This window comes from Cryptomeria japonica, chromosome 3 (genome assembly GCF_030272615.1).
Source record: "Cryptomeria japonica chromosome 3, Sugi_1.0, whole genome shotgun sequence".
Classification (NCBI taxonomy): Eukaryota; Viridiplantae; Streptophyta; class Pinopsida; order Cupressales; family Cupressaceae; genus Cryptomeria; species Cryptomeria japonica.
Genome location: NC_081407.1, coordinates 327,825,498 through 327,840,137, shown reverse-complemented (window position 1 = coordinate 327,840,137; position 14,640 = coordinate 327,825,498). Strand labels below are relative to the sequence as shown.

General features: G+C 39.2%; 1 protein-coding gene across 2 annotated transcripts in view; it reads left to right on the top strand.

Moving 5' to 3' along the window:
- Nucleotides 1–14,078, top strand: part of LOC131040681 (beta-ureidopropionase) — a 46,645-nt gene extending 32,567 nt beyond the window's left edge. The window contains exons 2-6 of one of the 2 annotated variants that reach the window (XM_057973630.2): nucleotides 12,091–12,198; nucleotides 12,332–12,520; nucleotides 12,601–12,828; nucleotides 13,007–13,231; nucleotides 13,551–14,078. In XM_057973630.2, coding sequence (XP_057829613.2) covers nucleotides 12,091–12,198; nucleotides 12,332–12,520; nucleotides 12,601–12,828; nucleotides 13,007–13,231; nucleotides 13,551–13,919 — 1,119 coding nt within the window. In that variant the 3' untranslated portion in view covers nucleotides 13,920–14,078. The remainder of the gene's footprint in view (nucleotides 1–12,090; nucleotides 12,199–12,331; nucleotides 12,521–12,600; nucleotides 12,829–13,006; nucleotides 13,232–13,550) is intronic. The other variant, XM_057973631.2, reaches the window with a different exon arrangement.
- The last annotated feature ends 562 nt before the right edge of the window (nucleotides 14,079–14,640 follow it).

The window sequence follows — 14,640 nt, the reverse complement described above, 5'->3', positions numbered from 1 at the left end:
AAGGCCCTCAACTAAGACAACTGACGTTTAACTGAACCTGTTGTGTTTCAAGTGTGTTCTTTGCAAATTTGTAACAGCAAATATAATTTTGACAATCTTAAGCACAAAAAAGCAACTATGGGTATTTCTTGGAAATCAATTTATAACTCAACAATACTGATCAAACCCTTATTACATCTGTTCATCATTTATTAATACTCAATACATAAACAACAAAGCTAGAGAAGAACTGATAAATACCAGGACATTCTGTTAAAACCCTTATTTCCTTATTGCTGGTCATACACAGTTTTTTATGACAGCAAGCTATAATTTATTCCCAATTGACCCAAAACACTTGCATGTTAGCCCGATGGAGAGACATAGGCAAGGCGTCCCTTCTGCTATTTTTTTTATATTTTTCTGGTTCCTTCAATATGAAAATCGTAGCCCCTTTGGTGTTTGGCGCTACTTCCCAGGCAGCTGTACAACCACTAATAGAAATCTCCCATGGATGCCTCTATTTCCCTCTTGCTGTTGCAGCCTAATACTAGAGAAAAGACGGTGCCTCTCTGATTAATAAGCACAAACTTGGCTCCTGAATGAAACCAATTGGAAGAGCAAGATCAGCTGATATTTCACAACCTCTGATGCTGTTGCACAAGAATCCCACGTTTTCCTATACCGATACCTCTGATCACTGCAGAAGAATCTTCTGCTGAAACCCTTGGCCAAAACTCCTCTCAGAGCTCCAAATCAAATTATCAAAACTTAGCATAATGAAAAGAAGACCAAAAATCTTCTTTTATTTCCTCCTCTTAGGGTTTGGCACGATTTTCAAGAAAGGTAGGATTTGGCATTAAATGAAATTCTTTATTTTTAATATTTATTTTTGACTATTGAAATATCAAAAATAAATCATTTTCAATTTAATATAAAAGTTGGCCTCATCTGATGAGAAATAGACCCCCACTTAAGTTATAACTTAAAGCGACTTTTTAAAATATTCAAACATTAAAGTTCGCCATTTAATATTTAATTGGAGTAATTAAATATTAATATCTCTCTAAGTTTCCTTCAGAATTGCCTGCCGTCAGAACTGGAGACTGCCAAACCATACTCTGCCCTTGCCCAACCCACTGGCTATAAATAGCAGGACTGCTAAAAATAGAAAGTATCTCAACTAGAGTCCTGGAGATCCCAAACGAAAGCCAGTCCTGGAGTGCTTACTCTGAAGATAAGGAACAACTCCGGAGGACCCTTTAACCAACCTCATCAGCCTACGAGGGTCAGTGATAGGCTAATCTACTTAGCTGACAGATGTCAACTTGAAGGGGACATCACAATTTCATGAACACTTGCTCAAGATGACCAAGATGGTCAGCTGCATGCTTCGAATAAACAGTTATGTCATCAAGGTATACAAGCACAAACTTTGCTAATACACCCTTGAAAGCCATGTCCATTGCTCTTTGGAATGTGGCGCCTGCATTGGTTAGCCCAAAGGGCATTTTACAATAAGCATAGGTACCTCACTTAGTAGTAAATACAGTCTTGTATTGGTTTGATTCTTGGACCAAGATTTGATTGTAGCCTGAATACCCATCCTAGATTGAAAATCTTTCTGAGCCACTGACCTTTTGGAGAATCTGCTCCATAGAGGGAAGGAGGTAGTGATCCTTGAGGGAGGCTCTATTGAGATCCCTAAAGTCCACACATAGTCTAATTTCCCCATTCTTTTTCCTTACAAGGACAAGGTTGGCCACCCAGGAGGAGTGCTTGATAGGAAAGATGATATTGGCTTCTATGAGCTTGGTCAACTCATTCCTCATTAGTGGCTCAATCTTGGGGTTTATTGGCCTTTGCTTTTGTCTAACCGTCTTTGCATCAGGGTCTAGCTCTATGGTATGCTGGCTAAGCTGGGGTCAAACCCCTTTACGTCTTCATAGGTCCAAGCAACTATGTCATCATATTGTTGGCAAAGCTCAACAAAGGCCTCTTGCTCGGTTAAGGAGCACACCTTGCCCAAGTTTAAGGACCTACCCTCAGCAACAACTGGCTTGTAATCACCCCTCTTTGCAGCCAAGTTCATCTTCTTCTTCAGCTGATCATCCGAGTTGAAAATGCCTTCCAAGGTAACTAGACCTTTAGGCAACTTGTTGGAATTGAGCTGCATGATTTGATCTCCATACTGGTCTTGTAGCCTAGACTGATTTTTAGCAGAAAACTCTGCTTCATTTTGCAAGAAGTTGACGATCTGCCGATCGCTTTCAAACCCTTGCCAATTCACTTGGTTGTCTGGGACAGCAGGCCTCACAACAAGCCTGATGTGTTGTTCCTTCTCACTTGCAACATGCGTTGGTATGTCGAATTGAGCACCAACCGCTGCAAGCCTATCAACATGCTTGTTCTGACCCCTAGGAATGCTCTGGATATTGAAGGCCTCGAATCCTTCAATCAAGTCCCAAACCCTGTGCTTGTATGATTTGAGTAGGTTGTTTTTTGCTACACTTTGGGATCGGATGTGTTTAACAACTAACTCACTATCTCCAAATACTTGCAAAGATCTGATCTTTCTGCTTTGTGCAAGTTAAGAGACCTTGGATCAAGGCTTCATACTCAGCGACATTGTTAGTGCAACCAAAATGAAGCCTAAAAGAGAAGAAATATTTCTCCTTCTCAGGAGAAACAAGCAGCACACCGGCATCGACACCATTCTTGTTTCTTGAACCATCAAAAAACATGTTCCATAACCCCTTGGAATCTCCTTGTGTCTTGATGAGGTTAGGAATAGGAGTATCCTCTTCATGGATACAATAGGTGCCAAGCCCAGTTTCTTCAGTCTCAGCTAATGGATCAAACTGAGAAGCGTTGGCCCATTCGTCCAATCAACAATCAGGAACCTCTTGTAAAAGAGTGGTAGGCTCACGGACGACACACTCCTCCCCCTCTTCATGCAAAGTGCAATTCTGTTTATAGGGTTGGGGGTGTAGGGCTCAATGTGGTTTTGGGCAATGGGCTCTACCCTTATGGTGCCCTTGGTACCATACCTTGTTCGAAATAGCATATGGGACAAGTCAGAAGACAGGTACCCACCTATCTTAGCTGTGAAGTCTCTGGAGACGCAGATGGCAAAGAAGGCAGGGAGGTCGATGATTGATATGTCTTGCAAGATAGTGCAACCAGGGCATGCATGCAAGGTTAACTTCAATTTTTTCACCACCCCTATTGTCTTAATAGAAGTGTCATCTAGTTGGACCACCCCTTTGGTTATAGGCTCATATTTTATGCCAAGGAGATCCGCTGCCTTCTTAGGCATGACTGAGCTACTAGCTCCTGAATCTCTCATGCAATTGTGAACCAAGTTATCTCCTATGACTAAGGAGAGATAGAAGGGGGGAGGTTTGTTGATTTTTCTTGAATCTTCTTCCTCCTTGGGTTGCACCAAACTGGTGGAGGCTGCCTTTTTAGTGACTGCTGCCTCATCACCTGACTGATTGACATCCTTCAATGCCTCTTTAAGCAAATCCCTTTGAGATGGGATTGAAAGGGCCTCCCACATAGTGACGTTGAGGTTGGCCTTCTTCATCTGATCAACTATGTTGAAGGGAACACCGATTGACTTTTGAGGACCCTTTGAGGCTACAAGGTCTGCCTTTGCTCTTTGGACAACTTGGGCCTCCTCCTGCCTTTTGTTCCCTTGCATGATACTTTGGCTTGTATCATGGACGGCTACATTGGGTGTTGGAGCTTGGGCTGATGTTGAAGGTGAGGCAACCTCCATGGCTCTCTTCTTCGACCTTGCATACTACAACATGGACTCACCATTTGTTTGGTTCAAACCACAAAATTTTGCCTCTTGCCAATTGACAAAGGTAGAATCCCCTTGTAGGTGAGCTTGAGTGCCAACACTAGGCTGATTTGGGTCATATTGCTGGCCAGAAGTGGTCGGCTCATCTTGCACTACTAAAGTTGGGACAAACCCTCCATTTTGGCATGCACCTTGATTGTGTGGCTGATTGCATGGTCGACACCAATATTGCTCTTGGGCAAGGTTATTTTGCATTGGAACTATTGCCTTTGAGCTGCTTGCGGTGGTGGGGTTCACACTATTCAATGGCTTGGCATTGCTCCATTGGTTTTGCCCTTGAAAGGCTGGCCTATTCTGCTGATAATTTTGACCTTGTACTTGGTAAGGTGTGCTATACTGAGTTTGTTGCCTCTTTAGCGTCACCAACTCATTGCTAAAATTTTGCAATAGAGCCTTGACCTCATGGAGCTCATTGGAGGATGTACATGGTGTGGGTGATTGTCCTGTGGGTGCCATGGGAATAGGAGCCAAGGTGGGTTGTTGAGTAGGAGCTTCTGGGAAGAGAGGCATTGGAGGCCTTGGAGCTATCTTCCCAGCCTGAATCAAACAATTTTCTGCTCTTATGGCTATGTCGTATGCACCCGGTAGAGAGGCTCCACCCATTGATTGGATCATAACATCTATATCGCTGTTGAGGGCTCTAAGATAATACAAAAAGGCATGATTTGGAGATGACTTCACTAGAGCAGGAATTCTATTTCATGTCTTATGGAATTTGAAATTGAAATCTCCCATGAACTCGTGGGGTGCCCTCTTGATTGTAGTCAACTGCTCCACAAGTGATAGGTGATCACTTTTGTCTTCGAAATGGTTGCACAACCTCTCCCCCAATTCGTCCCAATTGTGAATGGAGCTAGACGACAACCCTCTATACCACTGCAAAGCTTTGCCTTTCAAAGAGGTGGCTAAGAGTTTGACAGCATCATCATCCTGAGTGATATTATGGACGGAGCAGATGTTTGCAATGTCTTGAATGTGCTCAATGGGTGTAGTAGCTGTTTCACTAGTGAAGTATGGTATACTCTTCAACGCAGCCACTGGTATGTCATTCCATTGAGTCAAAATAAGGGGACTTCCCCCATTGAAGGTAACAAAGACTTGATTTCTTGCCATGTGAAACAATGGTCTATTGATATGAGTGGTGGGAGCCCTTGATAGCAATGGCCTTGCAAATGGAGGAGTAGAACGAGACCTGGGAGGAGTGTTAACAACCTTGACACCCCTGACTGGTGACAATGAAGGTCTACCTTTCCGCCTTCTAGAGCCTGCAGATGGGAGCTCTACGAATTGGAAACTGCCTCTAGAAGACGCCCTTGTATAAATTCTGGGCATGAAATCCGCAACCGACCTCGGAAGCTCAGAGGTCCGGAGTTGCAGAGTATGACCACTTCGGTACCTCGGGGTTCTGGACTTCCAGGCCTAGCACCTCGGAACCTAGGGGTTCCGGACTTCCGGAGTAAGATGGATTCACTGACTTCGGAACCTGGGGGTTCCGAAGTGAGGAACAAATCGTGTGCGAGAGACCGGTCTTGTGAGCAGAGTCGCCAAGTGCTTGAAGATGACTGCATCTAAAGGCTGAGATGCCAAGAATGTAATGTCCCCTGTTGTACTAACTTAAGTTCGCCTTAATTTTAATGATTTAAGTGTCTAATATTGCAAATGAATTAAGTGATCTCTAAAGAATTGTATGGCTTGGTAAAGGAATGGGGAAATTCAATCAGTATTACTGCCAATTGATCTTATGATGACAAGATTTGATTTTATTATAGATTCTGCAATTCTGCTCCAAGTAAGAAATCTGATATGTATATCGAACTAAGAAAAGAAGGAAGATTGTCTGATATAACTACAAAACAATGCTTCTTTAATGCAAATACCATAGAGTGGTTGGAAATGTATATTTATATATGAACGAATGTATGCGGTATAAAGATAGTCGATATCTCAGTTTAATATCAATATAATCACAAGAGTATTCGTATATGAGAGACAAATGTTAGTCTGACCTCGAGTGTGATTAGAATCCTTTGTTATGAGAGACAAATGTTAATCTGTAATGTCCCCTATTGGGATCCCAGAGATTTTTAACAGAATTTTAATTACCCGTCACCTCTTTCTATTTTTTGGTGCTTAGTGCAGACAATTCTATAAATGTTATATGCTCAAAACAGGGTTCAGATATAGACTAACTGTTGCTTTAGATCTACTATGTCCTCTAAAACAGAGTAATATAACAGTACTGTAATTTATTAGATATCAATCTACTAGTTTAGAAAGATATCAATCTCAGAGATAGACTGAAGCACTACTATGATATTCGACTTGGTCGGTATTTCTGAGGATAATGACTCAATACTAATTACTACAATTATGACTTAATGGAGTAGTGACTATTACAGCTGTAGGCAATTGTTTAATTATAATTGTATAAGATTCTGGACTTAAAGATGACAGACTCTGCTCCGATATTTCTTCCATTTCTAATACATGTGGTCGTACTTGCACCAGAAAGGCCGTTAGGTTGTTGGTTCCAAACAGAGTGTATCCCCAAGGATGAGAGGAGAAGAGATAATCCGTATTTTTCTTGCTCGAAAATGGAATCAATAATCATTATATAGCTTACAAACTGAATGGCAACATCCTTTGGACGTTAGGAGACATATCTCTTCGAACTTAAACAGATCGCACCTTTTCAGCTTTGAGGGGACACGACTCTTGAATAAGCGATTTCTTTCATGGCTATTGTTTGTTGTTGATTACCATATTGCTTAATTAACATAATCGTTGTCATGTATCATCCGCTGCCTTTGCTACTATAGCTTGTGTTTTAGTAATCGCGGTTCTCATACTCGATATCCCCTGGAAACTAATCGCACTATCTTATTTCATTGGCTAATTGACTAGTCAACTGTAATGTCTGTATCAAAACGTCCTTTATGAAGTCCTTAATTTATACATTAACCTTTAGAATTTTTATATTATTATATATCTTTTGATATAATTCAGATGGCCGATAATATTTGTCACATGCACTATTTTCTTCCTACGTTGCATATGCTTTTGATGTTTGTAATGAGTCGCTGCATTGTCTAGGCATTAACCACATAAGCTACTTGGTCATAGTATCTTAGGAAATGCTGTTCCATCATTGCTGTCCCTGAATCGTGGATTAATTACTGTTTCGTAAGTCACCCTTGTATTTGTTCTTGTCTTCATCTGTAATCGGTTTGAGCATAATTACTTCACTATTTGACTTCTGATCATTGAGATCAAAGAAGACATGTGAATTTGTTGTCTTCCTTATTATCCCATGTCTGATACTAGTCATCTTTTCTTCAAAGCTAATTGTCCCCGTAGTTGGCCCCAAATATCATCTCTTATGTAAGTAATCGTAAATAACAAATTAATAAATAATAATATTAATATTATTTTTATATCAATGAATGATTAATATTACTATTAATATTATTAACATCAATTATTAATTATATAATAAATGATAATTTATTATTATGATGAAGAATCACAAAATCTATTATTAATCACCAGGATGTGGGTTTATGACAACCCTCTCACTTTAGAGGAAAACCGTGAAGTCTCATAAATGAGACGATTTTCCAATCTTATTCAATGTTAATTAATAAATGTTTTAATTATCGTATTTAGCTAATCACAATAATCCAATGTCCAAAGAGGGGTTATGACAAAGAACAACATTGAATCCTTAGCATGTGGATTGAACGAAGTCCCACCGGGCGTGCCAAAAACTGTTATCACAAAAGTTTGCACCCTTGTTGAGCTATTAACTCAGCAACCTTGTGAAACATGGAAACAACCCCAAAGTGTGGGACCTTGCGCAAGGGAGTTGAATCTCCGGAGAAGGCCGACTTCCTTCTCAATCCAGGTGCAGGTGTTGAACCAACTCAACACTTCAAAACTAACTCCTAAGCCTCTCCTAACAACTTGCAAAGGTAAAGGGAAGAGAGAATGCTTGAAATAAGAGGGCACCAAGAAGAGATTGTTCCTCTCCCTACCGAAATGACACAAAGAATTAACTGAAACACCCAGGAGATGCATAAGCTTCAGTTGCATGAGTGACTCCAATGCATGTATGGAGGTAAGGATTCGCTAAGTTTCAAGAGGGGAGAAGGATTCCCACAAGTCACACTTAGAAAACAAGCTAACATAGCATACATGTGAAAGAAAATCACAAACATACACTTATAATGGAGGTAAGAACACATACACAACATGCATAAGTTAAAGTAAGGCAAGAATGATAGTTTCAATTCATTCAAAGGCCAAAAGCCAAACTTACAGCTACATAAATGCAAAAAAAATTACAAGTCTTTAAGAGAAGAGAAAGAACATAGGAAAGCTCAAGGCAGCAGGGAGAGAACCCTTTACAATGAGACTTAACAGCCTTTATATAGAAAAATGGGTTACAATGGTGATCATGATCTCTGCATGTCAGTTTGGAAGTGCAGGGAAGTGTATGCACTTGACTTGTACATGCAAGCAACCTAGCCACACCTATAAAGGCAATTTTGAGGAAGGTGGATTGATTAACCTTCCAAAGTCAGACATGACATAAGTCACCCAACATGGCCCCGTACCTCCCTTGATGGAAATCCTGCCAAAAACATTTAATGCACCCATGTGGCTCCAAAAAAGAAAGTGCACAAGTCACCAAAATTGTCGGAGAATTAAAAGCCTTGAGTGTCGATCACGCCATCCGGAAGTGTCACCAGTCGGAAGGAAGCCCGGAGACTTCGGAAGTTCGGACTCCTGAAGTGGGGAAGACAGGGGAAGAATCTCGGAACCTCGGGGGTCCGGGATAGGAGAAAGGAGAGCAGCAGGGTACTTCGGAACCTCGGGGTTCCGGAGTTCCAGAGAGAAGAAGGGGAAGCGAGGAAGAGGACTTCGGAACCTCGGGGTTCCGGAGTTCCAAAGAAAAGAAGGAAGAAGGGCTAAGAAGGAACTTTAGAACCTCGGGGTTCTGGAGTTCCAAAGAGAAGAAGGGAAGGGAACTTCAGAACCTCGAGGTTCTGGAGTTCCGGGGAACTGGGTAAAGGGACTTCGGAACCTGGGGGTTCCGGAGTTCTGAAGAAGGGAAAAGAAAGGAACTTCGGAACCTCGGGGTTTCGGAGTTCCGGGGAGGGGAAAAGAGGAAGGAGGGGAACTTCGGAACCTCGGGGTTTCGAAGTTTCGGAGAACTAAGGAAAGGTTAAGGGAAAGAAGGGAATTTCAGAACCTTAGGGTTCCGGAGTTCCAGAGTAGGAAAGAAAGGACTAAGGCAAAGAACTTCAGGCCCTCAGGGTTCCGGAGTTTCGGAAAAGGAAGAAGGAAAGAAACAATGGCAAAGAACCTCAGAACCTCGGGGGTCTGGAGTTCCGAAGAAAAGAAGGAAGAGAGGGCTAAGGAACTTCCGACAAGGCAACCCTTCAAACCATGATTCCACTGCTTTTATCCTTGATCAATTGGGGCGGTGCTGGTCCATGGAACATATCTCTGATCGGTTCTCACTGATGGACCAAGGGTGTCATAAAATGACAACAGTTAATTGACATCAATGACAACATAACATTTCATTAATGCAATCTTCATGCAAATGCCAACATGTTATATGTCGGAGCTTTGATTATTTGTATTTGATCTCCTTGCATTTGTGTGTGAAAAATTACATCGTTTAAAGTCAACCCTTAAAACTTAGTAATATTTAAAGTTAAACAAACAACACAGTCACCAACCATAATGGATAAATGATCAAACAAGTTTGTGAATATTTCACAGTGTTCATTGGATTCCTTTCTATGTAGGCTATGATTTTCATAGTTTAATAACCTTTGATTCCTTTCTATGTTGAAGCCTAAAATTCTTGAGTTTTCACAATTTAATTTAAGCTTGCAAGTGGTTTGAACTTGTAGTATGGACAAAATTTCAATTAAACGACTTGCAAGCTTGAATTTTCATAATTATAATTATGAAAATTCAAGCCTAGAAGTTGTTTAATATTGCAAGATGAACAAAATTTTAAAAATTTATATAATTTTTACATCTGACTTTTTATTGATCTGAATCAACACTTTAAGGATTAAGCATAGAAAGGATTTATCCATTATGGTCTCTTGGCTCCTCTAAAATAAAAACATATTACACTTCTTCTTTTTGTTCCAAATGGAGTATATTGACATTAACTCATTGTAAGAATGCATAGTAAAAATGAGATTAGAAAAGTGAAAATATTAGTAATCTTCTAATGGAGTAATTTAATCTACAAATTATATATAAGATGTTCTTGTAATTTTGATTTATATATGATGGAAATCAATAATATATTCTTTAATTTCAACAAAATATATGTTTTTGAAGAATATATATAAAAATTCATGTATTTATAAATGTTCAATAAATTTGTCAAGTTATTGTTGCGCTTTTCCTTGAGTTTTTGCCAAGTCATGAGTTCTTGAAATTTTTGGGCTTGCTAAGTTGTCAACCCCAAGTTCGCAACTATGCTTTCAATGATGACTCTACTGAAGCTTTCTCCTTCACCAATAAGGTGGTTCACTTATTTTCATAACCAAGACTTCCGTAATCGGTAGGTACATTGGTAATTGCCATCATTTTATCTCACCAATATGGTGATTTAACAAGGTTATAAGGAATACTATTGCCATAAGTACAAGGAGCAATACTTGCATCTACAACCTCCCACGCTCATTCTAGAAGGCCTTTGCCAATGGTCCTCTTTTAAACTAAAAAAAGGAGAAATTCTCTTCTCAAGAAGATGGTAGCAATGGCATGAAAGGATATGGGCTAAAATTGTTGTGATAAGTTACTAAGAGGTTTATACAAACCTTTCTTGGTAAGAAGATGTGTTCTTACCTTTGATCTACTATTTGCTATGTTAGCATCCTCGTATTCTTTAATATACTCCACTAATAACCCTTGATAAAATTTGGCCCTTGATAAAATTTAATTTCTAAGCTAGTAAGAGCACATAGGTGAGCTTTCAATTGATTGTATAAGCTCTTATATTTATTTCCACATTGGTTACAATGCCAACAATAACCCCCACCACTAGAAAGTTGTTCAATCATTGTCATATGCCACCAAAGAGGTGATGTTGCAACAAATTTGAATGAACTCTCTATGTTGGGGGCAATTGAATTAGAACTACTAGCCATTTTGTATTAACATAAAACAAAAGGAAATTATAAAGTTGCAGCCCTAAAACTTAAAAAATAAAAAAAAATGGCATTATAGGCCCTTATTATGCATAAAAGGTTTTAAAATATAGTTAAAAAAACATTGAAAAATCTTTAAAAAATTATTCAAAATTTGAAAAAATTTAAGATTCACTCACCTTTGATGGTTAATTTTTTTTTGTGCATCTCCTACTGGTGTAAGTTTAACTCTCTTATAGCCATCCTCTTTGAAGATAAATGAAGCAACTTTTAAAACCCAACAACGGCAACTTGGAGGCAAAAAATGTTGTTTTGGTCTTTTGTGTTTGTGAAAGAAAAGAAAACAAGTGATATGCTTTTACTTAAGGGCGAAAATGTGTTTTTGGGAGAATTTTTTGCTTTTAAGAAATGTCAAAAAAGTTTTTTTGTTTTTAGCAACCAAGTGTCGCAAGTTGCCCTAGGTCTGCCTAAACTCCTCTAAGCACCTTGGATTCCCAATGGTTCCTTTTATAGAGGACTCACAAGAAACCTGGGATGCCTAAGCAGGACTTTGGGTGAACTCAATAGAGATTTGGCCCTAGATCAAACCCATATAAGTTGAGAGCGTTCTTGATGGACATAATAACATAATTGAAGGACCCACAAGGAACCTAGGGTGCCCAAGTGGGACCTTGGGTGAACCCGGTGAAGAACCTGTCCCAGACCGGACCCATACAAGTATGGGGGATTCTTAAGGGACCTTGTAAAATAGGATTTTAAGATCTAGTACAGGTTGCATTGAATTTTACTACCATTAATATCAAAAATTTTAATAAATAATTTGGTTGTCACATCTTTGAGTACTCAAGTTTATTGTCAATTTGTTTGTATCAAAACAAATCGCTAACTTGTAACATTTAGTGACATGAGTTTTGCTAGAAAAAAATTAAGCATGGTAATTTGAGGTGTCTTGCTAATTCCAGAGGACTTAGTCACTCAATTTATCATTTTCCTGCTTGTAAATTTTGTTTATGTTTTTTTCTCAAAAAAAGTGAATTATCTGTTTAAGTGCAGGAAGTCAGCCGAGTGCTTTTAGGTGTGAATTGTGGAAAAGCAGTTTCATCTATGCCTTTGCCTAACTCTGTTCTTTCTATGGCCAAAGAATTAACGTTGGACTTGCAGGTGATTACATAAGGAAAATATGCTCTTTATTTGTGATGCTATCTGAATTTTAGCCTTCAAATTCTCTACTCTGCCCTTTTGCCATTCAGAAATGAAATTTAATCTTACTTTGGATCACCTGTTTACTTGAAAGGCATATTGTTTCAATGCTGAATCAGAGATGATGCGACCACCACGCATTGTTCGTGTTGCCCTTATTCAGAATTCCACTGTTCTTCCCACCACTGCTTCATTTTCAGAGCAGAAAATAGCCATCATGCAGAAGATCAAAAAGATAATTGAGACTGCTGGAGCTTCTGGAGTGAACATTGTTTGTCTACAGGCAAGATAAGAAATATGCATTCCATTGCCTCTTGTGTGAGATCAGAGTGTAACACTGAAATTCTACAATTTGTGTTTCAGGAAGCCTGGACCATGCCATTTGCTTTTTGCACACGAGAAAAGAGATGGTGTGAGTTTGCAGAAAGCATTGATGGAGAATCAACTCAACTTTTGAAGGAGCTGGCAAAGAAGTATAACATGGTGATTATTAGTCCTATTTTAGAGAGGGATATAAATCATGGAGAAACTATCTGGAACACTGCAGTGGTAATAGGGAATAACGGGAACATTATTGGCAAACACCGTAAGGTACAAAGGACACTGTGAACCATATTTCACAGCATATTTTCATTTTATTAGGAGCAAGCAAAATGTAGCATACTGTGTCCAAAGCTTCAAATTTGTTAATTCTCTACAAGTGCAAGTAGAGTTATTCTTGTCTGATTTTCCCTGGAGGATTAAAAGCACTGTTTGTCTGCCTTGGCAGAATCACATTCCACGAGTTGGTGACTTTAATGAGAGCACTTACTATATGGAAGGAAATACTGGACATCCTGTGTTTGAAACTTCTTATGGGAAGATTGGGGTTAATATATGTTATGGAAGGCATCACCCTCTAAACTGGCTGGTATTTGGGCTGAATGGAGCAGAGATTGTGTTCAATCCCTCTGCTACTGTTGGGGAACTCAGTGAACCTATGTGGCCTATAGAGGTGTGTTCTATTCTGTTCTGCAGCAGAGAATCTAGATTTATACGAAATTCCATCCATAGGTTAGATGACTGGTGGCAGATTGTTGCCAGCTGGCTTGTAATGTTTTGAGAAAACTAATGAATGGTGAATGCATTTGTGGAGCCCATTTTTTATTGTTGATACAAACTGTGATATTTTAGTTGAATTATAATGGTGGATACCTGGTCTTCTAAAGAGATCATGGGGATCAAGTGATTCAAGTCCTTACTAACTTGTAAAAGAATAAAAATACTACAGTTTGAATTACCATTTTGACTTATTTAAGGGGATATGTTTGCAGGCCCGCAATGCAGCCATTGCAAACAATTACTTTGTTGGAGCTATAAATCGTGTGGGAACAGAGGTGTTTCCAAATCCATTTACTTCAGGGGATGGAAAGCCACAGCATGCAGACTTTGGTCATTTCTATGGTTCAAGTTACTTTTCAGCACCGGATGCTTCCTCTACTCCATGTCTTTCCCGCTATGAAGATGGATTGATTATTGCGGACATGGATCTCAACCTCTGCAGGCAAGTGAAGGATAAATGGGGATTTCGAATGACAGCCCGTTATGAAATGTATGCAGAGCTACTCACAAACTACCTTAAACCAGATTTTAGACCACAAGTTGTTACAGACCCCTCATTGCAGAAGGAAAGATCTCAGTAGTGCTTTGGAATAAAATTTACCTTCCATCAGGTAAAAAAGTGAACTTTTTCATAACTGCCACATTGAGAAAATCTCTGAACTGTATTAAACAATGTAAGCTGTAACAAAAACTAGCATATGGAAAACATTGTTTCAAAGAAAACCAGGTCGTTTCATTCACTGCACCTCTTTTTATGAGAATATATGGATATACGCATGTTTACTATGTAGTCAATAATTATAAATGATTTCAGAATTAGAAAAATGGGTACTTTGGTCTCATAAAAGGAACAAAGGATTCAACATTGAACATGGAACGTTGAAGCCAAACTAACAGTGTGAATGATTCAATGTGGTGCTTAGGTATCTCATGTCTGTTTTTAGTGGTATTTTTAGTTTCATCTTTAGAGAAAAAATATACAAGGGATGGGGGATGTTTCTGTTATATAATATTTTTCATGACACCTGGGAGTGGCTTTTAAATGTGAGATAACTCTTGGTGGTTGAATTACTGTAAAAATCCATAGATGCTGTTACCAACTTTAACCGAGGATGCTGTGCAATAAATCACCAATTTTGATAATTCTTGGAAGAGCTATTCTTAACTCTAAAATAGTGTCCTGCTTGTGACAATACAATTAAGTATCTCTGTGTTTTTCTAGATGCCGCAGACAGCTTGAATTTCCAACTTGAAATGAGTAAAACTCCAGTCTACATACATCTTTCAGATGGCCTTAACTAG